The sequence below is a fragment of the Streptopelia decaocto genome (assembly GCF_964273445.1).
Source record: "Streptopelia decaocto genome assembly, chromosome: 9".
In the NCBI taxonomy this organism is placed as follows: Eukaryota; Metazoa; Chordata; class Aves; order Columbiformes; family Columbidae; genus Streptopelia; species Streptopelia decaocto.
Window position 1 is genome coordinate 2,830,490 of NC_138664.1, and position 24,487 is coordinate 2,854,976.

Below are 24,487 nucleotides of genomic sequence, written 5' to 3' on the forward strand. Positions count from 1 at the left end.
AAGTGCAAACCATGCAGCTCCCTGGTCCTGTTACAGGTCACATTTTACTTTCGATATACCTGTTGCTCTCACTCATAGTGCTGCCCTCACCGCACCGCTCTGTCGGGGCTTTGTGTACAGAATGAGGGGAAACACTCACATTTCTGTGTCTTGAAAGATGCGGGGCAAACCCAGCTGCTTTATTAGTAACGGGTAGTATTTAAGTACCTAAAACTTGCGCGTCTTGGAGCCGTCAGGTAGAAAACCCCACTAGCTGATGGCTGTTGGCCACCCGGCACCCCACAGCGAAAGAACGAGGCCGAAAGCAAGGGGGGCCGGGCTGTCCCCGCCACACCTCCCCTCGCCGGGCCGGGGCGCCCGGGCGGGGGCGCGGCAGCAGCGGGGTGTCCGCCCCCATGGGCCGGAAGAGGAAGTGGCGCCGCTCCGGGAGCCGGCGGCGGTGAAGGCTCCGCGGGGCGCGGGGGGAGCCCGAGGCCCTTCCCGAGCAGGTGGCGGCTGAGGAGCATGGGCGCGGCCGGGCCGCTGTGGGCCGCGCTCTGGGGGCTGCTGCTGGCGCCGGTAAGGGTGCGCTGCTCCCCCGCGGGAGGCGCCGCTGCCTGGGCCGCGCCGCTCGGGCGGGTGCGGGAGGCGCCGGGCCGCTCCCCTCTGCCGGCCGGGGGCTCCGTCTGCCTCCCTGTCCCTGGAACCGCTCCCTGGCGGACCCGCGGGCCGGTGGGGCTGGTGTGCGCCCCCGGCTCCAGGCGCCTCGGAGGCGGTTTGGTACCGGGGGGTGTCCGGCGGTTTCGGGCCTCCCGGCCCTGCCTCGGCAAGGCCCCGGCTCCCCCGGCTCCCCCTGCCCGGGCCTGGCTTCGCTCTGGCGGGTTTGGGTGATGAGCTCCCGGGTGCCAGCGCAGGTGGACAGTGGTTCAGAGGTTTGCAGAGGTGTTCAAATGAGGCCGCTGAGGGAGCCTCGGTGTGTGTGTGTCGGCTCTCAGGTGTTCACCGTTCCGGTTCCTGTACGGGGCTGCTTTGCAGTGTCTCTCAGCTCACAGGTCGCTGCTTTTTGTCCGATGGAGCAGTGACACGGGAAAGCCAGAAACCTCTGTGCTCTGCATACACAGTATGAAGGGCATATTTACATTCAATGTTGCTGCACAAAGTTGTTTTGTTGTTGGAGTTTGCTTGTTTTTGATGTGATTTTTACCTTGTTTTGGTAAGGCAGAGTATGTTTCTGTATAGGAGGTCACCCCGGGTTTGCTCAGCAGGAGGTGCACAGCAGTTTGCTAAGCCTTGAGTGCCTTTGGGTGAAGTAGTTTGTGTCTCCTTACAGAGTTCCCCCTTGCTGTTTGTGAGCCCCACATAGACATGGCCAGTTGCGCTGGGGTTTTCTGAAGGGTGGCTTTGCTCCTTAGCCCAATGGTTTGCAGCTGCTGACAAGGGAAGGGGCTTCACCTGCCCTCCTCCTCCATAGCCTGCCTCCTCCTTTCCTCTGCAAATGGAGCTGTAGACCAGGTCGTTCAGCCTCAAGAACAATGTCTGAGACTAACAGGGTGGGGAGTTAACGCTCGGGAAGGCAGCAGGTATTTGGGATAGTCCAGTCTTAACATGAGTTGAAGCTGCATATTAATGGTGAAAGTAGCTTGTTTTTAAATGCAGTTCCCATGTTTATACCCTCATAGTCTCTACCAGCAGGAAATATTAAAACCCGACTCAATACCTTTGGGGGTGTGATACAAGCTTGAAAATAGAAATCAAAAGTGAGACTTACGGTCTCTGAGCACAGGCACCTGGGTCACAGTGCCAGGACAGACAGACTGTTTGTCGTGGGGCTGCTGGCACAGCTATGGAAATGGTGCTTGTTCTGTTCACGCTTAGTTTTTTCCTACTTTGTTATGTTTCAGCGAGGCGTATGTTGTTACTTGCTATGTGCAAAATACCTTCTCCCTGTTCCGTACCTTTGAGTTTCCTGTGCGTCTTATCTAGACACGGTGATGGGTATTGTAAATATAGCCTTGGTTTGGTCTCTGTGTCCCCTGGTTCATGTAACTTCCAGTATTCTGGGATCACCAGTGCACTCCAAAGCTCAACAGTCAGCCCACGTTTATATCCCTGCAGCACAGGGATGTCTTAGGACAAATAAGCATTAAGAGACAGTATGAGACGTCTTCTTCTTTACCAAAGACAAGGAATTATACAATAAAAGCTTAAAGGTGGTAAAGGAAGGCAATATGATGAGAGAACCACCTGTCAAAACTAGGAGGACGTTTGTTTGAAGGTGGGGAGCCATTGGGAATTGTCTGAACCTGAAGTGAAAGGAGATGATGATGCCCGTTTAGGTGAGGACGGCTGTCACACCTCTCTGCCATGTGGGAACATCTGTATGCTGGAGCAGGTCGGCCTCTGGAAGCAGGTTAATCTGTTCAGGAGCAGTTTTGTGGACACAGTGTTAGTCTTCTACTTAAGTAGCAAGATTGAAAATGTGCCCAGTGAGAAGTTTTTACTTTGCGTGTATGCTGAGAGTAGGATTTGTTTTACACTGTTCAGCAGCACATCTGACTCTAAGTCCATGTACCCAAACTAGTAGCCCTGGCATGTTCTGAAAGGATACAGAAGCAATTACACAATGCAAGTTCACCTGGATGCAACAGGATTTCAATGGGATGTTCCAAGTGAGGTGTAGCGTGTAGCGTTTCCCATCATCTTTAAGTCTGGTGAGCAATAATTGTGTTTCCTGACCTGTCCCCAGAGAAGGGAAGCATGCCAAACAACACACGCGTATCAAATAAGCAAGTAATCCCTCCTTCTAGGAAGACTTATGCTCGTGTAGCCTTGGAACCTGATTTCCGGGAACCCAAAAAACACATATTGTTCTACTTCATGAAGCAGAAAGAGCTTTTAGTGGATGGAAACATCTGGGGTTTGTACCTGTTGGAAGTTTTACTGCTTTCAGTTTGCCGTTAGCTTATACTTTTACGTGAGTGCACTTAAGAGGAAAGCTTGGTAGTTTTGGTGCTGATCATAAATCATGGAACAACTTATCTTAGCTGGTGGGCGAAGAACCGTTACATGTTAAACAGTTAATGTGCTCGGGCCCTTTGACACAGTTTTCCCGCAGATGTTCACGCGCTGTGGCCAGTATAATGGATTTCTCTGAAGAAGGTTTTTTGCTATTCAAGCCAGGCAGACATAAACCTCCGAAACAATATTGTCACATGTTTTTCTTTTCTCTCTAGTTCCCACTTGCTGCAGAATACTGATACAGCAGCCTCTAAGGCACTGTTAATGATTAGCATTGTACATATGACAAATATTTGGGCTTTCCTTCCTTATCCCTGCCTACTTCTAGCTTAATATCCTGGTGTTCTTTCAGACAAGCCTGGAATTTACTATGGGATCTAATATTTAAAAAAATCTATTGATATTTCCTGATATTTAGGTCGGTTTCTCTCTCACGAAAAGCAGTTGAGATAAGATGATCTCTCAGGTTTTTTAAGGTGATGCTTATTTGAGATACAAAGTAGTTTTCAATACTTTGCACCTGTAGCTACGTCTAATCCTTATGCTGTTCATTTATCCACTTTTATGAGTCTATTAATGCTTGGGGAGAAGAATACATCCCTAAAAGTATCAGAAATTCAGAAATAAGATTACTCCAAGTCCCTCATGTAATATGAGGAGACTCCGTTGTTTCCTTAATTATACTAATTTGTCTTACAGTACACTAGTTGATCTTTGCGTTTACAGTTATTTGATAAAAAAATCTTCTAGGAGTTGCCATACAATACCTTTATTAGTAGGGGAAATTCTAGATCTCATCTTCTGAGCTTTATTTATTGACAACAGGCTGGTTTATTGCAGGTAGCGGCGGATGAGGGGATCCTGCACGCTTCTGGAGATGGGGTGCCTCCCGCCACCAAGGATTACTGCAGCATTTACAATTCCAATTGGGTATCTCTTCCGAAGAGCCTGGACAATGCTGTAAGTAGTTCATAATCATATTCCCTAAGAAAAATAGAATGCAATATGAATTTGGATCAGCTATAACTGGTCTTCAAAATGTTGAGTTAAATAGGTGCTACATTGAATATTTACCTTTTTGGGTCGTGTCCCTGCCTACCCCCACAAGATCTCTATAGCGGACAGTTCTATACTTTAAAAAAACAACTTCTAAAGTTTACAATGGTGATACTCTCCCTGTGCTTAGAACGGGTTTTAAATATATTTACGTATTCATCTGATATAGTTCATCTTTTTCTTCAGGTGTTATGAGTATGTCCAGGTTATAAAGTTGGGAGTAAAACTTCTGTTCATTTGTTTACAAAATGTTGTAAACGTTTGAAATGGTTTTCACATATCAGTTCCATCTTCTGTTTAATTGTCCTGAAAATGTGATGGAATAGGAGATTATCTGGAATTTATCATCATGCCATATTTTCTGAGCGTGTTCCTTGGAGCCAAACTAGGCTGTGAGGCGGAAACAGATTTTCATTAGGAAATGCTTTTTGTCTGGAAGTGATCAAGCAGTCTTCTCTCTGCTCCCTCCTGTCAGGCATCACCAGATTAGCTCCATATAGAACAGTGAAAAACATTTGTCAGCCCCAAACATCCTTGCTGTGCTACTTTGGCCACTGGGATGTCTTGACTAACTGAAGAAAACTGACACTAATGTAAAAATAATTGTCAATATGAAATTCAACTTTGAAATAAGGACAGATTTTAAAAAAATATTTTGTAATAAGTAATACGTTGTCAGGCTCGTCAGCTGTTTTTGAACAAGTATTATACTTCAGAACTCTGGTCATGTTGTATCTGTCTTTTGAAGCCTGGAAATATCACAGAATGTGCACTGGCTTCCCCAGAACTACGGGCAGTGATTTTCCTATATAACCAGTTTCTTATGTTTAAATTACAGCAACAACTGTTGAAATTGTGTTTAGAAAGAGCTGTAGAAACTGCTGCTCCGATTTTATATTCCTGAATTAATGATTCCTTTCTGTTATGCCTCTTTCTGGCAAACCTCAAATTAGAGAGCATAGCATGGTAATGTCTTCTAGATTAGTTTGCAGCATCACATTTCCTACTTGCATCACGTTCTTCTTCTCCCTCTTCTCTGCAGACTTTCAGGGCTCTGGAAAACCTGACTTCTACGGTACTCTGCAATTCTTCTGAAGCTCCTTCTGGCCTAATGAAGGACAAAGCAGTTGTTGTGATGAGAGGAAACTGCACTTTTTTGGAGAAAGCAAGAATTGCACAAAGTTTGGGTGCTGCAATGCTGTTGATTGCCAGTAAACCTAGGCTGGTAAGTTAGAACATCTGGTTTTCTTCTGTAGTGAAATACTGCCTTGTCTTTTTGGCCTGATGCGGTGTTGTGCAGATTTAGCTGAGAGAAACCCCAAAAGCAGAGGACCCTGGCAACGTGGGGGATTCCAGCACGAGTTGTTAACCTTCCACACAGTCTGTGCTGGTGTGAACTGCTGTTACTGAGAGCGAGAGGATCATTCCCACTTAGCCCTGTGCAATGCTGTGCTCTATCATCTAAAAGTATCTTCAGCTGAATTGTATTTTTAACCTGTTCCCTGTTTGATTTAAGTACATCTGTTTTCATTAACCTTTTGGAAAATGGGATGAATGAGATATTTATATTTTTTTCTTCCTACAATTACAGTGCAATTGAAAGGATATTTTGCTTTTAGGGATCTCACCTCCTTGCAAATAGTCTCAATATACTTACCACTGGCACTTTCTCTTCTAGTCTCCTATTTCAGATAACAAGACTGATTTTGAAGATGTGACTATTCCAGTTGCTCTTATAAGATATAATGACATAGTAGATATGCAGCTGGTAAGTAATATAACTTCAGCATGTTACTGTTTGTATAAACTTAGGCTTTTGGACAAATAAATACAATAATGTCAAGTCAGATGTGGATGTCTGCCTGATTTGAATGTGCATAGATACACGTGAGGGTGGATATTAAGTCATGGAAGTGCTAGTCTTCCTAATTCAGGTTAATTTGAGAGAATGATTACTTAGAACACGAAGAATGGGAAACATAATACCTAACTGGAGTGGGGGTTAATCTTAAAAGTCTTCCTGCTAAACAAGATAAGCAGCCATCCAGTAGACTTGTATACAATCACAGATGCCTGACCAGGCTGGATTTCGAGGAAGGTGTGAGGGTTTTTTGTCCTTGCCAAATGATGAGCTCTCTCTTTATAGAGCACGACAGCATCTGTTACAGAGCAATTAAGCAGTATAATTGGAGTTTCTGCCATTGAGTTCGTGGTGAGATGCCAAGCGTGTCATTAAAATGTGGTAGTTGTGGTACCTCCTCGACTTTATAAGCAGGGGAGTTTGTTTTGAGGGTATTTGGGGCTGTTTTTCCGTGACATGTAGTATTAGGATACAGAATATTGCAGAGGGTTTCAAATAAAATGGTATGTTTTCTTTGGTGTGGCTTTTTCTGTTGTGATTTCGGTTTTGAGTTAGTGTTAAATAGCTTTGCCAGGCAGGAGTTGCTCTGTCCGTGTTTTTCTGTGAATAGCAGGGGCTAGCACTAACCTACGTAGTCTTAGCGTCTTGGGTTCAATTTGCAAGCTCACTTCACCATTTCTGCTCTTGATCTTCAGAGCTGCCCTGGGAGGTTTTCTGAGGTAAGTAGGCAAACAGAAATTACGCCTAGGTGTACAGGACTTTGGTTTTTTAATGTCTGTTCCCATTAAAGGTTGGTTCTTGCTGAGCATTGACATGACTGAAGGTCTGTGATGACTGTCCTCAGTCTGTCATAGTCTCGATGAACACTGTGTTTTGGTTCAGGTTGTCCTCTGTCTTGAAGTTTGTTCAAGTAAGACAGTTGTTGTTTGCTTAGTTGAGTGGTTTTAAGATACATGCTACTAACATGAAAGGGAACCAGGGCAAGGTTAGATCCATAATGTGTTCTGGATATTCTCTGCCCCAGTTTGTTGCCTGGTGCTGCTTGGGCTGCTGTCACGTAGCATCGCTCTGCACAGCTATAGTAATTCACCCAAGTGACTTTGGTAGATGAGTGTGCCAGATGGTGTCTCATACTGCTAGTGAATCAAAGAATTTGGTTTTGTTTTTGTCTTATAATGAGCCTGCCTTTGTCAAGGCAGAGAGGAACTAGACTACAAGTGATCCTTTCCTAGTTCTGATGTAGTTTTTGCCAAAGCCTTCTGTCATGTCGCTGGTAGCTGTTGTTTTGAATGATATGTGCTGCTTAGAAGCTGGCAGCCGTTGTATTCTTCCTACTACAGTTGCATTTCTGTTATAACTCTTTTGAGGCCTCCAACTTTCTCCTTTTATTTAGAAGAGAGAGACAGCACCAGTTGGATGGTAGTAAGGTTGTATAAACATTCTTTGTACTTTTTCATAGAAGGCTCAATCTCAGTTAGCTGTCACCATTTGAGTCAGGTATATTATGAGCCTTGACAGTTATGTTCCACTTCATACCACTACAATAGTTCACTAGAACTTGATTTTCTTTCTTGTTTTCTTAACTTCCATAACTTCAGCCAAATTAACGATTCGGACTTCTTTAGCCTACAGTAAGGTTAGTATCTGTAATTACATCGTTCAGATGCTGAAATGAACCTGCTGTCTTCACATATGGCCAGTGTATTCCACTACACTACTCAGGTTCCCATTCAGCCTCTCCACTGCCGGTGTGATCTTCCTGTAGCGCAGCCTCCCTGGCCTGTCTTCTCCTCTCTTGTTTTTATCCCACATGCAGGCTGTTAACAGATCTGTTTTTCTGCTTCATCTCTGAAGTCTGTTTTCACTGCAGGATTGGTTTAGGTGTCTTGGCTTACTTTGACCACAGCAGCAAACCTTTCTTCCCTACCACCTTCCATTTCCTGTCAAATTATCATCCTTTGTTTCTTAAATGTCACCTTTTAGTCAAATGGAAGCATCTTGGTTTTGCTTTCTGTGATTCTGTGGGGGATGAAAAGCTTTTGGGCAAGAGGCACAACTTCTCAGAGATAATAGAAAGAAGTACTATTTTGTCTTGTGGTATCCCTGTGTTTCCGCAGCAGTAGTAATGGGGTTGTTTTCAAAACTGGCCATCCTGAAAGTGTTGCTTCTTTACAATGACCAAAGCAGATATATGGGATGTCTTGGGCAGTAAATTGAAAACATTGTTTTCTCTCAGCATTGTGTGGGTTAAGAGCACGAAATCACGACGTGCATCTTGTTGGAAAAATAAGCAATATAATTTACTTGTTGTCCTTATGAACCAACTTTTCTGTTATTTTTCAGACACTTGGAAGTAAAGTTAATGTGACTCTGTATTCACCACCTTTGCCGGAGTTTGATTGCAGTATGGTTGTCATCTTCCTAATTGCTGTCTTTACAGTGGCACTAGGAGGCTACTGGAGTGGAGTAGCAGAACTGTAAGTTTGTTAAATGGAACTGCTTAAATTATGTGGGTTACAAATGTTGTAAAAACTGTCACTATTATTAGTAAAAAAATATGTTATTTTAGGTTGGAAGTTAAAAAGATCTGGGTGTGAGTAGCTGCTTTGCCATGAAATGCTTGAGCACTGCAACCTTTGAAAAATCACTGTAGGAACTTTGAGCAGTAGATGGTAACAGTCCCTGAGGGATAATAGCTCTTGGGAGGAGGAATGAGTTAAGATTTTGAGAAGCTACCACATACTCTATAACTAACATCATCATACTCCAATATCCATGAGATAACGTTGATGTTTTAATGACACCTTTAAAATCCAGTGATCCAAGAGGTACGTATGTCGTTGTATTAATATGTAGTGTCTGCATTGGCAGGATCTGTACAACTGCTCGCTCCCGGCTGGCTGTGCAGCACCCTCTGGGCTGTCCCTGCACCGCACTCCTGTCACCAGGAGCACTGGGAGTGCGGTTTGGTTGTGTCTGGGTGGCTCCAGACAGTTAAAGTCCAACCAGGCTTATCAGCTTCAGCTTTGCCTGTTACCTGGTGGTGTAACAGCGGCTCCAGGAGCAGGCAGGGGCGAGGAGGCAGCAGCCCTGGTGCAGGGAAGGGGTGGCAGTGGAAGTGCAGAATGTGGCAAATGTGGGGAAACGAGGGGGTATTAGGGGCTTTGCACTGTGCTTGAAGGGCAGGTATGCGGCTTGGTTTTGTGAAGTGAAGCACACTCGGTGCACCGAACTGGTTTCATCTGGGGTTAAGCTGGATGTTGCCGGCCTTCCAGGGCACGGTGTTACTCTGCAGCATTTCTGGGGTGTGTGCATGCGCTAAATGGGCCGGTGTGCATTGGTACCTGGGCTTCTCAGTGCTTTGCCCCCCAGAACAGCAGGGAGTGGATTGTATGTGATAACAACAGCTTCCTCTTTCCCACTAGTTATGCAAATCCTAGTGATTTTTAAAGAGATTAAAGAAGGGGGGGAGTGGTGTTTCTTTTTTTAAAGGTTGGATCTGATTATGCTGCTTTTTTACCCTGCAGTGCTATAGGGTGTGGCTGCGCTGAATGCTAAAACAACCAAATGTGATGCTGTCTCCCATTTTGAAAATAGCTAGATGTAATTATATTAAACTTGTTAAAGTGCACTTTCATACATCTTGGGTGAGCTTTATTTTATTTTTTGAAGCTGCTTACTCAAAGCATGTCCTCTGAGAACGTGATTAATCTAACCAAGTACATTAGTCCTGTGGGTTTTTCTCTTTTGAAGGAAGCTGTTTTGGTGCTGAATTCAGCATTTTGTAGGTTGGTCCTGGGATTTGTTAGGAACACGCTATCTGATGGGCAAGTTGCGGTGCTGTTTGTACTTAAGAGTACTAGGGCTATCTGCTCAAAGAACAAACACAACAATTTAAGTCTCCTTATTTTGCATGGTGAGGTATAAATATGGAGTATGTATGCACAGAAATCTTACTCTCAATGAAAATCCCCAGTTACACCCCTCTTTCACTGTAATTATGAGGTATGAGGGTAAAAGAACTAGTACTTAGCTTCATTCTATTAACAGGAATGGGTTTTGCAGACACTTAATATCTGTTAGTGGAGGTTTGAAAACAGTGTGTCATTCCCATTATTTTGATTTATCATAGATGAGTCTATCAGATTAACTACATTTAATCCAATAAATGTTGTAGTCAGAGCTGATGGGCTAATAGAGTTGAGTGTGCATCCTGAAAAGGTGTTTAAGAGTTTTGATATTGGTCTGATTTTCCTCACATAGATCAGAGGTTTTACTCTTTAATGACCACACAGCTGGAAAGGAGGGCAGTTAATGATCTTTTTCCTGTGATGTATGCTGCCTTAGAAGTGCGTATCTTCATTAAATATTGAGAGAAACTCGAACAATAGCATACCATTTTTCTGTAATTGTTAAGTCTAATAATGGGATGAAGGATTAAACTGAAATGCTGTGAGTCTAAATGCTTTATAACCAGCAGTTCTGGTCATAGTGAAATGTTTTCAGAATCTGTGTGTGGTGTTTTCTTAAAACAGTGAGAATTTGAAAGCAATAGCAAGTCCTGGGGAGAGAGAAACAAGAAGGAAGAAGGAAGAAAATGTCACTTTTACCCCTGTGACAGTTATCTTGTTCGTTGTCATCTGTTGTGTCATGCTGGTCTTACTTTATTTCTTCTACAAATGGCTAGGTAAGAAACAATGGATATTCTAATTTCACTTATTTTTCTGCATGATCTTGTGAGGTGTCTAAGTCTGAAAAGCTACTTTTCTCAATGAAAATTAGTTTTGTAATTGTTCTCTCCACGTGTGAGTCGAGGGTTGACAAGATGCAGTTGCTACTTAAAAAGAGGGAAACTTTCTTCTACTCGCTTACAAAAGGCTGCTTGACAGCCTTATTCTGAAGGACGTAATGTAGAGGAGAGGTGACTATTGACTCCTAAAAAAAGCACATTATATATGTTGACATTCTTGGGTGGATGGCAATGGTGATTTAGTAGTGTTTAGAGTGAAAGCTTTTGTTAGGTGTTGCTGTATTATCATTCCATTTGTGGCCGCAGTGCACTAATTAAGATGAACTGGTACTACCATAACAGAGTAAACTCAGGCGTGCTATCAATAAGCTAAATTCTTGAATTATGTAATTTCAGTAAAATGTAGTTTCCAAACTGGTCAATTTGGTTTTAATATTTATTTTTTTTTCCCCTGCCCTCAAGGGAGGAATTTTTTAAAGTTTTCAATTCAAATGTTTCAAAACTCAGGTCTTTTCTTTATGAGAACTCTCGGAATTCAGAGCCTTCTGTAAGCAGCTGACTGTAGTCTCCAATGGCTGTGTTGTGCTGCAGCTGTTAACAGTTCACCTCAAATGTACTTTGGTGTGTTTGATGCCTGTTTGCTATTTTTTCTATTGTATTTTGTCACTGATTCCCTTCTTCCATTCGTTTTATTTAGTGTACGTTATAATAGCAGTCTTCTGCTTGGCATCTGCAATGAGTCTGTACAACTGTCTGGCGGCACTAATAGGAGAAATACCATTTGGGCAGTGCAGGTATTGTACACCTTTCAATTGTTATAAATATAAGGTTTCTTTTGGGTATTTTCTGGTTGCTACTCAAGCTAGTGTGAGAATACGAGAAGAGTTGAGTGGGGGGGATTTTTACAAAAGAAAATTACAAGCTCCTTCAACAGATAATAAAGGGACCTGTAGCATAATCAAGAGTTAAAATGGGGGTGTGGGAGATTTGCTGCATTATCTTTATTTTAAAGCATTGCTATGATAAAATGGAAAGGCTCAGCTTGGCTGTCTGAGCTCAGTTTTACAAAATTCTGATTGCCCGTTTCCTTTGTTCACCAGGGAACTCTGTGAAGGGGGATTCTGCACAGACTTTGTTCTCCTGGGGTGGGAACGCTGAGTAGTTTCCAACTCTTAATGGACTGTTTTAAGCAAGTACTATGCTATGGGCAGTAGAGGGTTTTTTCCCCTCATGTTACTGTGTATTGTACTTGTGACAGACCAAGTTTTAATGTTTTCTTGTGGAGTAACACGTTGCTCATGTCCTGTGTGGTAGAATTTAGTGGCCACAGTGTAACTCAGGCAGTGGGTGATCAGTATACAGACAGCCTCTGCTTATTCCTCCGGGTTAAATATCCCGCAGCTATTAGTGAGTATGGGAATGTCCCTCTTTTCTTCCCCTGTGTCTTCACTTTAAAAACCCCTAACATTCAATGCAACAAGTTATATATATATATATATATATATATATATATATATATATATATTTTTTTTTTTTTTTCCCAAAAGAACAATGCTTATAAGCTTGGAAGCTTAGGATTATGTTTGCTTGTTATTTAGTATAGCGTATTAGTGCCAGATGGTCCAGTAGCCCATCAAAGGTAGAGATTGGTAGAAAAACCAGCAGGTTTTGTGTAAGGTGCAGTACAGGTGTTACTTCCATTACTTATATCAGTTCAAGAACTGGCTCAGAAAATTAAGTAGGCAGTGGAAACAGATATTGGTTCAAAATTTTGCAATGTGTAGTTATTCCGTTTTGAATCTTGTATTACTTGTCCTAAAATCGATTTTTACCACCACTACCCCTTTCTGGAATCTTGACTTGACCATCCCTCACCGACATAGTTCCGTTGGCATAATTGTTACATGACAGAAATGGATTAAATAAATTCATCTTCTTGCTGCCCTCCCTGGATGTGTTTGCTGAAACAAGGAGTGACCATCTATTCTGGTTTATGCTGGGCCAGAGTTAATTTTCTTCCTAGTAGCTGGTGTGGTGCTGCGTTCTGGATTTAGAATGAGAATAATGTTATTAACGCACTGAAGTTTGAGTTGCTGAGTGCTCAGGGACTTTTCAGCCTCTCACGCTGGCCCTGCCAGTGAGAAGACAGGATATTCCATACCATATAGCACCCGTTTTGGGTGTGAGCGACTGGCTGTGTGGTGTGTGGCTGCCTGCTGGGTTAAACCACACTGCCATCAAAATCCAACTCCGCTTAGCATCTCTGGGCACATCTTTAAGGCAGCCTGGAGAAGGAAGGACTGGCAAGAATAATGTCACTTGAATCCGGGTGGAACAAATGGGCAAAGGCGAAGCCCTCAGTAAGGAAACACCACGTCAGCTTAAGGACTTGCGATAGCACAGGCATCTGTTTTGGCTGTTGCAAGCTTTATTTTTAAATGTAATTATGTTCTTTTAGGATTGCGTGTGGCAACAAAAGCATTGAAGTGAGGCTTGTTTTCCTTGCTGTATTCTGCATAGCAGCAGCTGTCGTCTGGGCAGTGTTTCGAAATGAAGATAGGTGAGTGATGCATTCTGAATTGAAAGAGTAACTGTCATTAATGAACTTCCCATCGTGTAACTAAGCACGGAACATGGCATCCTTCTAAACTCCAGTACCGATTTCAAAAAAGTCCTGAAATAATTTATGAAGCTTAACAAGCATGGGAATGATAGAGAACAAAGCTATACAAATGAACCGTGTGGTAATTTGGAGTTTCAAACAATTATGAAGATGAGGAAAAACTAGCTTGATTGCTAATGACTGCCACAGAGGAAAAAAGTGCAGAAATAGCAAAGGGTCTTCCTATGGTCCAGTGGAGCACAAATACACAAATATTACAGTACAATCCGAAGTAACATCTGGTGCCAGATGTCATGTAGAGCTTCCAATCAAGTGAGCAATCATACACGTGAACACCAAGGCCCTGTTTCAGCTTCTGTTCAGCTCATTTTGGCTGATGAAGAACAGTTACCTATTTATGATCAGAGCCTAGTTGTAAATTGACCATCTCGAAACTAATATTTTAGTGGTTTTGGTAGCAATACTTCCTAAAAACTAATTTCTCACTTTCCAATAAACTTCGTGATCTTGCTGTTTCCAGCAAAATGTAAAGTCATTATTGCACTTAGATTCCAGCAGTAATTTGAACAATGTGTAAAAACGTGTTCTTATTTTTAGGTGGGCTTGGATTTTGCAAGATATTTTGGGAGTTGCTTTCTGCCTCAACTTTATTAAAACACTGAAAATGCCCAACTTTAAGGTACTGTAAGTTGCTTACCTTAAGCAAGCATTCTAATGCCATGAATCTGTGAGTTTAGTAGGTTTTCAATACTCAAGAGATACTTTAAAACAAACAAACACCCTTACTGTTTTTAATAATTAATAAAAGAAGTGAATCCTGTTCTAAATGCTGTGCCAGAATAAAAAGGTGGGCTGGGGTGGGTATTCTTTGTAACAGGGTGATATGGTAACGATACCAGAATCTAACTGTGCAGTCCTTGAAAACCTATGGTAATACTTTGTTCTTTTTTGCCAGTCCTGTGTGATACTTCTAGGCCTTCTCCTTCTGTATGATGTGTTTTTTGTCTTCATAACACCATTTATCACAAAGGTACGTCTGTGAATCTCTCTTTAAAATAAACCCAAAAATGTTGTCTGGACATTAGGGCAGCATTTTTGCCAAACAGATCAGCGTTTTCGATATTCTCGATGCAGAAACACTGACTTCCTTTTCTTTTTCCCCATTTTAAGACAGCAGCGGCCCAGATTTTCATCTTGTGTTGCTTGTGTAGGTGCTGTAAATGTTGTTAAATGACTACGTTTTCAGCAGTCCCATGGCCAGAAATAAGCTGTCCCCAGTTTTGTGGCAGAGTGATGATGAGAAATTCCTGTGCTCCAGTTTTGTTCCTTCTTTTGCTTTCAACCCCCGTATATTGGAACGTGTGCTCGTACTTTCCGCGGTGCTCATTTGCAGTGTGGTGTGAGCTGTGTGCAAGCACACCTCCTTTTATTTAGAAGCAGAAAGCTCACGGTAGAAAAAGCTGACACATTTTTATCTAAACTTCCAGCCACATCTAGTGGATTTGTCATTTGTTTTTCTTTAAAACAGCTCTTTTAGGCTGGACTATGTGTTTTTAATGCAAAGCAATGTGGTGGTATATAATACTGTATGATACTAGTGCCTTCCTTTCGATATTCTGGATTTTTCTAATCCTGAATTGTAAGATGAAGTACAAGCAGTTTTTAATAAACGTAGTATGAATGGTTTGGTATATTAAACCACTAACTTTTGAAATATCCCCTTGATTTCAGAATGGGGCAAGTATAATGGTTGAAGTTGCAGCTGGTCCTTTTGGCAACAGTGAAAAGGTATGAATAGTTGTCTTAGCGTGTGCACCATACAAATACTGACATTTTGTAGCTAATTCATAGTGTGCTTTTCAGCATAACTTTCTCACAAAATATAGCCAGCTTCTGCTATTTTCTTTTAAGTATTAAATACCTGTTGACTTGGGTTTGATCCTAGAATGATGGAAACTTGGTGGAAGTCCCTACTGAACGCTCAGCTCCCCATGAGAAAGTAAGGATTGTATTTCAGATACTGGATTTTTAAATGATTCCCTCTGAAAAGACTATTCTTTTGGGGAAAACCTGACTGTCCAAATTTCTCTTCAGGGCCTGGATATCGTTGATCAATACTCTATAGTTAGGTTAATAATCCAGATTTGTTATTCTCGTTATATGGTTAAATGTTGTTTTAAACTTTTTATTGTGTGTGTGTGCGCATATTACTTGTAAATCTGAAATTCCAATTTCCCTGTTGCCTTAAGCTTTATCCACTCTCTATGCTGGTTTCTGGTTTTTACTTCAGGTTCTACCTGTTTTGAAGTTCTGCATTAACAATAAATTACCTTAAAACTGTTCAATGATTTAAGCAAACAAACAAATATAAAATACAAAATGCCAGGATGCTTTAGAACAGATTTATGTGGGCTTCTGAACTACTGTTTTACAGTTACCTGTGGTTATTAGAGTGCCTAGACTTGACTACTCTGCATCAACACTCTGTGATTTGCCCTTTTCATTGTTGGGTTTTGGAGACATTATTGTCCCAGGTGAGCAAATGTTTTTCCCAGTTGTAACTTACGATTAAATATTTTGGTTTTGATTCTCAACTGACTTATATTAGAGTTCAGTTCACAAAGTAATTACTAAATCCAAAAAATGTGGCAGTGCAGAATGCAACAAAAGCCACAATATAAGGAAACTTAGTACATTATAGAACACTTAAATAGTGAAGTTTTTGCTTTTCTATTGCAATGTATTGCATAAATACAGGTCCCACAGAGAAATCTAGTTGTCAGTATTGATGAAATCTCATAGAAATCTCACCAAAAGCAAGTATTCTGTGACTTCATAGTGGTTTCATATCCTAGACTGCATAATTAGAGGTGAGGTAGCAGAAAATGTATTATCAAGCTTTTCCATCTTTCTCAGAAGAGCTGGATTTTGCTGTGGTTGGAGTCTTGAGCAAATTACTTGCAGTCGGGCACAAGGCACCAGCCCGTGAGCAGCGTGCTCCCTCTTTTCCTTCCATTTGTACCGAGCCAAAACTGCTGATTGTTCAGAGGGAACATTAAAATCCTATGGAAGTATTAAAACAAGGCTGTTACTCTCCTATATTAGTGCCTCCCAAATTGAAAGTACCACAATGTAATTAGCTTGCTTAAAAAAATGAAACCTTTTAATACCAAGCTCACTTGACTTATATTTGCATTATGGTTCTGATTTTCAAGACTAACCATAGGCTTTCTTAAACTGGTTCTTTGCTTTCCTGAAATAAATGGGAAGAAGATAACAGAGTAATGGGAAGTTTTACTATATTTTTTTAATACTGCTTTGATTTGGAGGATTGAGGAGAAAGAAATTAATGGCTAAATATTAATCCTCTTTTTTTTTTTTTATCTTCAAGGGCTTCTGGTTGCCTATTGTCGAAGATTTGATGTTCAAACAAGTTCATCCTCTATATATTACATCTCCTGTACAATAGGTAAATGGTGATATTTTGGCACTTAATCTTTATGCTAGCTCTTTATTAAATGGCAGAAGTAGATAGTTTTTCTTCAGGTAAATGTTCAATGTTGTCAAGAATCTCTTAATCTCATTAATGTGCCTGCCCATATTTAAGGTGAGTATTCTTTGTGATAGTCAGTTGCTTGAGAGAGCTTGCAAATACAGAGCAATTATATTATCCAATTATATTAACAAGTAAGATATTGCTTTTAAAAAAATAATAATTCTGGCTTACTAAATGAGTGATTTAAAAATTCAGCTGTTCTTGATTGTGTATGTATAAATATCTTTTTATAGCTTATGCCATTGGTATGGTGCTGACTTTCATTGTCTTGGCATTAATGAAGATGGGACAACCTGCCCTTCTTTATCTGGTACCATGTACACTCATTACTAGCTCGCTTATTGCTTGGAAGCGCAAAGAGATGAAGAAGTTCTGGAAAGGAAGCAATTACCAGGTAGGCTGGATGTCTGGAGTATTTTGGCATTGATTCCTTGGAGTGTATGCTCCTCTAAGTACTTGGTACTATATCACCACAATCTGATTTTTGCTAGTTTAACGTTGGTTATCTTCTGCAACAAATAAGGAAAAATAGTCTTTACTCTTAGAAAATCTTAGTCTAGTAGCTGAGATGACAGAATAAAGCTTCAGGGAGATGAAACAACTGGTTCAGTACTTATGGGAAAAAGTAATTTGTTCTGGTTTATTTTCTTTGAAAGGTTTTTTTGTGTGTGTGTTTTAACATTCTTCAACTATCATCTTGATGTGGTGTAACATGAGTCACTGAGCTAAGCATGCAGATTACAATCCGCACTATTCCTGTAGTAAGAGACAGTTCAAAAAAGTTGATCAGTTAGGATTCTAGAAGCTTTCCACGCATCATCATTATCAGGATTACATGGAGCATTCAGCAGCGGAACAGCTGGGTGCTCACAGAGCTGTTTCCTCTCGCAGCACACACACTGTGCACACTGCCTTGGGTATTCTGCATTTCCCCTGTGCTTCTCTAACACTGCGCAGGAGCTGCAGTCCTTAAAATCCCCGCAGCTCTCTGCCTGTTGGTGTGTGCGCATTCCCCTACTGAGCGTGCCAGTAGCCATCGTGACCTGGCATTTATCGGAAGACTGATCAGCATTCTGAATTTGTGTGAGACCTACAATCCAATATGGTTTGAATTGAGCAGCTATCGCCTGTATCCAGGCTGTGTTGAGCTCGGCTCAGAGAATGGATAGTTGGAGGTGGGTGATAGGAAGTTGATCGTGGAAAGCAGCAGCTCCTGCTTTTTCAGCTTCTGGATTGAAAGGTTGAAGTGGATCAATGGAAGTCCAGGTGATGGTAAATCTTGTAAAAACTGCATCATGCAGCTCCATTAGCATGATCAGCTAAATGCTGCCATTTGTTGAGCTAATATTCAACACCTCCTTCCACTGGAAGGTGGCATGGGATGAAATTACTCAGGAGATCTTCAGTGTTAACTGGATACCCTGTCATTTTGTCTACAAAAACAACTCTTCTCTCCTAGGTCCAGTGAATAGAAATGTTGCTCTGTAGGTCATAATTAATTTGCCTTACTATGTATTTATATACGAATTGGTTATGTTTGCCATTCTAAAATAAACATTGTTGCATAGATGAAGCCCAGTAACTCTGGGACTGTTAGGGAGAAAAAGTTTTGTAATTTGTTTTCCTCATTTGAGTTCTGAGTAAGATTGGCCTAAGTAAATCTGGCAAGTCTCGTTAGTGACAAAGAGTCCTTGCGTTTCTCATAGCAAAACTCACACTGGGAAGAATTATGTTGCCATAGTAGTTATTTCATGTCCTTTCAACTGGTTTCTTGAAGGATTAAAACTGCTCTGAACTTCAGCTTGTTTTGAGGTCAGATTACTTCATTTCTGGCACAATTTAAAATATTCATTTCCACCCCCACTCTACCACCCCTGGGTTAGATTTATCTGTGATTGAACACCTGTGTGTAACTTTACTAACTCCTATTTTTCTTCTTTTTGAAGAGTTTTTTCTATATTTTTTCCCGGAGAGTGTTATTCAGGTTGCTCTCTCAGAATGCTGCAGTGTTGATCTCTCTTGTGTCTCGTCCTCCTGCCGTAAAGCTGTAGTTCAAACTGTCCTTACTGAACTTACAAAGAAACATACACACACAAACCCAGGGTTGAAATTGTCAGGTTTCAGTGCTAATTCTGAGGAGAAAAGATAGAGAAGGGTGACTGAAGCCACTCTTTTGCTACAATGATGGTCACTTGGTCTGGAGCAGAGCAGCCCCATGGACAGGGGTGCCCGCCCTGTATAGATTTGCTGTGTCCTCATGGGAACCCATGAACCTCGCAGACTTGGTAGAGCAAAGCGCCCCAGGAACAGGGGCACAAGAGAACTTAAAGTGTAGCAGGTAACTAAACTTCAGGAATGCTGCTGTTTGATTATAGCCCATTAGTTAGGTTTTTGAGTTTTGGCTTTTTCTGACTTATGTCATGTGTGATCTTAATAACGCAATGAATTTTATTTAGGTATCGGACTCCTCCAGGACGCCTTTGCTACAAGGTGTGATTATGGCCTTCTTTTAATGGAACTTTATTAATCATCTTATGGTTTCTTTTTTCCCCTCTGCTTCCTCTTTTCATTCGTTTTTGCATATAGCTTCTTTCTAATTTTTCTGAGTAATTCAATAGAAGAGGGTGAAAGTGAAGGCAAGCTATAAATCTGTTTTTATTAGGTTTGTTGTTTTTTTTTTTTTAAAAAAAGGAATACAGGAAAATTTTAAATAAAATACCAATGATTCCCAAGCCTGAAGGCAGGCTTGGTATGTCTCTATAATTTCCCGAATCCTTAGGAGTGTCTTCATTTAGAATTGGTGTTAGTTCCTCCACCGGTACCTACATGGAAGTCCTTCACCTAATTTCTCTGTGCCACTGTGTTGACATGAAAACCTGCTTAGTGTTCAACAACAATTTTATTGTCCTCTTTTACAATGTTCAGCATTATAATTCGTAATGGTGCCTCCAGTCCCTCTGTCATCGTGTTACCCGCGAGTGTCCTTTGTCCTGTACTGTCTGCAGTGCTCGCAGGGGGATCGGGAGCAGGACTCCAGGATTCAGAGCAGTTTTTGTGGTTTTGTTGCTGCTCAGCTTCCTGACGGCAGCCAGAAGGTTTAACCTGAAGAGGCTTTTGCTCATGGCTGCTAACACTGATGCTATTTATTTTACCTGTCAGCTTCTCAAGCACAGCGTGGAGAGGGCAATGCAGGCTTTCAAATTGCAGCTTCTTGCAGAGCTTAAGCATTTGAATATAATCTTGAAGTTATAGTCGTCAGTCTAGAGTTATACATCTATTTATAAAGTGTAGCTTGTCTGCCCTATACACTGCAGACAGTCTGGGCTGCCGCTGTCTTAAATTCTGAACTAAAAAGTACTTTCTCATTAGCTTCTTTCTTCTAATAAAGAGTACTTCAACAATTTAAGTCTGATTAAGAAGCTTTAATAATAAAGAAATGAGAAAAAAAGACCAAGAGGAGATTAGGAAATGGGAGGGGTTGAGTGCCAGTTAAAATCAGATGGCCAGACTGTATTTTTATAACCTAAAATTCTCCCGTGCTGCCGTGTGCACTCAAATTCTTGGGTAGGATTGTTAAAAGCAGTATTTCAGTTTGTGCTTTATCCCCATGGGTAATACTTGACTCCCCAACATAGTTCTGATGCCCCAGAATTCTTAGTTGAGAGCGTTTCTGTGTAACGATGCAGCCCTAAATCCTACTTATGCTGTGTGTGGCTTCTTTTGGAGTTAGTCTCAAGCTGCAATGAGTTGCTGCACAGAAAAACATTTCACTGCAGCACAGGGATTTCTTGGAAGACTAACATACCTATTTCCTACCGCCGTATGGGCAGTATTGCTGCTGTGAAGCGTATCATAAAGGTTTTTCCTAGGTTTTCTGGTTTGCTTATATTCCTTGTGTATGCCTGCATGGTAAACTATTTTCATACTTTTTCCCAGTTAATGATTTAATGTAAAAATACATTAGTACAATCTATGAAATAATTTTATGAACATCATGAAACATCTAGTGGACTAATGCGACTTGATATAATAGTCTTGCAACCTTTTAGAGTTTGTAAATTTGAAGTGTTTAGCAAGCTTTTTTCATCTCTTCGAAATAATAGATCAAGAGGTTTGTTACAGGCATGTTACACTGCATGCACCTGCTGTTTAGAACTGCAGTTTAAAATCACATTTTCAGACACATGAAAATTCATGGCTGTAAATTGTTAAGCATTAAGTGAACGCAACGTCATCAGTGAATCTTGCAGTCAAGTGTTTGCTCTTTTACAGAGAGAAGTTTGTATTGCCATTTCTAGTTTGGCTCTGTGTGCGATTTGTTTAAAAAAATATTATTATTATTTATTTTTTAAAAAGTTTTTAATAGTCGACCATGTTAGGAGACAGGTTAAACATAAATGTGCTTTAGTTACAAAGCTATCTTGACCGTCCTTTTTAAAAACTGTCAGGAATTCAGATGTGGGAGAAAAGCTTCTGAATCTCTTTGACTTTAAATGTTCATCAGCTCTCCACAGCGCACGGTCTGATTCCTTTGGCTCTTTCAAGGCTTGAAATGACAGCTTTGTCCCGGATTTTCGCATGGTGCCTTCATCTTGCTGCTGGCCTTTGTAAGGATCCGTGCAGCTTCTGCTGAGGCTTTGAGGATGGGGTTGTCCTGAGAGAACCTACGGTTGAGATACATTCGTGGAAAAAGCTGCTTAATGCAATCTGACACTTTTAGGAAAGCGTCTGTTGTCTTTGACTTCAAGTTGTGGACAATCCTGTATGGTGCAGAGATTAGAAATGGGGTGAGGTGGCTTTTTGGGGGGGCATCTTGTAACATTTATGTCTATCAAAATAACCCCAAACACCCATTATCCTCTACTAGCCATTTTGGTCTTAACTTAAAAATCTGATCTATTAAGCAGAGGCTTTAAAATTCAAATACAGGTAGTATCTCCAGCAAAAGTACATTTTGTGCTTCTCACCTAGTTGTAGTATTAAGAGAAGAACCTTTGACTTTGGGATATGCTGAATTGATGCAAATCGTGTTAACTTTTCCTTCTGGAAGCATCTTGTCAATTTAATAGGGAAACATTTTACAAAACGTTACCAAAAGTACCTGCGCTATGCCAGCTGTTAGTCAGTGCTCCCAGGATGAAGGAAGGTCCATGGCATTACTTGATATCAGGTGGTGCTGTGTGGGGGTTTGTTGTTGTTTTTTCCCAGAACAAATACTTCAGTCTTCATTCCAAATAGCAGTTTGACCTCTGTAATTGTAGGCAGTGTTTATTTTTTGCTTTGGGTGAGTTTTGATATGAATTCGTCAAGGATGGTTCTAGATACACTGAAGTGAACGCAAGGTTGTCGTTAGCACAGGAGCTTGATATTCCCTGCTGGGCTGAGCGTGTGCTGCTGAGGTTCTCAGGTGCATTGGCAAGACTAGTGCCTGGATTCTGACACAGGAGAGATGTGAAAGACCTTTTTGGGTTGTAGTCAGATGAATACCATGGCCACTAGGCTCTCCTAAGCCTTACCCAAGTCGCCATGGCTGGTTTTGGAGTTGGAGCAGTCATCTCGACTTACTGCATGACATGCTGGTGCCTCTTGATTGGGAAACAGCTTGTTGAAGCAAACCTGCTTTCAATGAGGGATGCTTGTGTACTTTGCGGTGACACAATTGTGTTGGTGTCAAAGAGGGCCATGGCAAGAGAAGTTAATGGAACTACTCTCTTTGCCCTACATATAGAATTATACCCCACCAAAATGCCGATGACACTGCAGCGTCAGAGCCTGGCAGCGGGTGTCAGCAGGACGAGAAAGCAGCTGTGTCCTCGTGGCGTGGAAATCCACCCAGCTTAGACCCCAAGCAGTGAGCAGCTGTTTGACAGAAAAACAGGGAGGCTTTTTCCTCCTAGGCAGGATGTGCCGCTATGGAAGAACATATGTGGGGTTTTCTGCCTTTTGGTGCAGAAAGCATTAAGCCTTTGTCCTAATAATCCTGCCACACTGGGTGTAGCAGCTCCTTGACATGTTCTGCTTTTCAGCATCAGTTTTACCCCTTCTGTATGTTCTCTCAGATGTCAAAACTGTCCAATGCTTGGCCTCTTTCTAATTACGCGTAATTCTAAAGCCCTCACACTGAAGGGGCTCGGTTTGCCATGCTAACAAATATGTGTATTACCTCTGTAGTTTATTCAGTGCCTTGTCCCAGGGAGGAAAGCTGAGCCTTCACTGCCCTCTAGGAACACAGCAACAGGCAGGGAAACAGGAAAAGTACAACGTTTTCTTGTGCTATTCCGGTGACCTGATCCGTTACATTAATTGGAAAGCATAATCAATCTATATAATGATCTGGTTTAGATTCTCTTCTGTTGTGGGACTTTACAATTCCATTTCCTTTATCCTTTTTAAAATAAAAGGCAAATTTACAAAGAAGTGTTGCCAATAGAGTTAGTCGTTACTAATTATAAGATAGTCAGGAAACGAGAAAGCTTGTTGTTTCTGCTCAAGCTATGGCTTGCTACCTGAAAATGTCAGGTAGGCTCTGAGTCTATTTCCAGTTGTCCAAACCATTTCTTTGAAAAATTTGTTTAACTCTTATTGTTTTTTTTGTTCTCTGTATTTAATAATTGACGCACTTCTGACTCATAAGTTTAATTTCATGTAGAGGACTGGATCCTTGTTTGGAGAATACTTTTATAGTGGAAAGCATTAGCTAAGAGAGCTTTGATTTGGCTTGAATACTTTTCTGATCTATAGAGAAATTCTCATCTGTGCGCTGCTAAAATGCACTCTAACGCGTTTAATTATATTTCTCTTAGCTAACAAATACTTTGGACCAATGGGGGGAAAAGCAATTTTTCTTGAAGAACCATCTCTCTCTGTTTTTTTAGATGATGGAACACCTCGATTATACAGGAAATGAAGAGAGCACAGCATCAGCCAGTGAACAGCCTGGAGGACAATAGCACGTAGGATCCTGATTTCAAATAGTACTCAAACTTTCTACAAGTGAATTACAATAAATTTGGTGAAGTTTTACAATAGAGTATTTCCTACTCTGTGTAAAAGGGTTTTCTACTCCCGCATCTATATTTTTATCGAAAAATATTAATAACATAAAAGTAATCAAAATAGACTTGCATTTTTACAGACAAACTATAGCTAGTAAAACCGTGCCTTATTTCAATTTAAATAAAAGGATATTTTGTATGTGATTTTCCAAATGTGTTTCTATACAGTATATTTTTATAAAAGTTTCTTGCCCATATCAGTTTGACGCATTAAATGTTTTCTTAATTTTGATCAAGACTACTCAAGCTTCATTTAAACAAAAAATGTACAGTACCCTTCATAGGATTCCTTTCCAGATTTTGTATGCAAAGTTGGATGGTAATGTGACTGTAGCAACTAAAGAATGAAACTATAGTTCCATTACTACAAGTAATTAAATGAACAGTGTGTACATTAGTCTGTGTACATTGTAAGCCATAAAACAGATGATGGGGCAAATTCAGCTTGGGGTTGTGAGCTTCCCCCCTGCTCCCCTTATAGAATCAGTGGTGTATGCCTTAATTGTGAAAATTGCTCATCTTTGATGCAAGTCTTTGGATGATATACATCACCACGCATTTAAAAAAAATAAAAGGGGGGAGGTACTTG

The 24,487-nt window shown here is 41.1% G+C and overlaps 1 protein-coding gene across 3 annotated transcripts; it reads left to right on the forward strand.

Moving 5' to 3' along the window:
- Positions 1-414: 414 nt before the first annotated feature.
- On the forward strand, positions 415-24,095 carry SPPL2A (signal peptide peptidase like 2A). 3 transcript variants are annotated; one of them, XM_082060580.1, is made up of 17 exons: positions 415-558; positions 3,838-3,957; positions 5,096-5,278; positions 5,732-5,821; positions 8,258-8,391; positions 10,450-10,601; positions 11,362-11,458; positions 13,123-13,224; positions 13,885-13,966; positions 14,243-14,317; positions 15,019-15,075; positions 15,233-15,286; positions 15,722-15,821; positions 16,679-16,756; positions 17,077-17,237; positions 19,300-19,333; positions 23,719-24,095. In XM_082060580.1, exons 1-17 carry the CDS (start codon positions 505-507, stop codon positions 23,748-23,750), a joined length of 1,605 nt encoding a protein of 534 aa, XP_081916706.1. In that variant the 5' UTR covers positions 415-504; the 3' UTR covers positions 23,751-24,095. The 3 variants fall into 3 exon arrangements, with proteins under 3 accessions (XP_081916706.1, XP_081916705.1, XP_081916707.1); XM_082060579.1 differs by lacking the exon at positions 19,300-19,333; XM_082060581.1 differs by lacking the exon at positions 15,233-15,286 and having other exon boundaries at positions 19,300-19,335.
- The last annotated feature ends 392 nt before the right edge of the window (positions 24,096-24,487 follow it).

Excerpts from the sequence above, each read along its gene's own strand:
- SPPL2A (XM_082060579.1), top strand. The coding sequence starts at position 505 with ATGGGCGCGGCCGGGCCGCTGTGGGCCGCGCTCTGGGGGCTGCTGCTG. Across the intron at positions 5,279-5,731 it reads TTGCCAGTAAACCTAGGCTG|TCTCCTATTTCAGATAACAA; the intron begins GTAAGTTAGAAC and ends TTTCTCTTCTAG. Across the intron at positions 16,757-17,076 it reads TTACATCTCCTGTACAATAG|CTTATGCCATTGGTATGGTG; the intron begins GTAAATGGTGAT and ends ATCTTTTTATAG.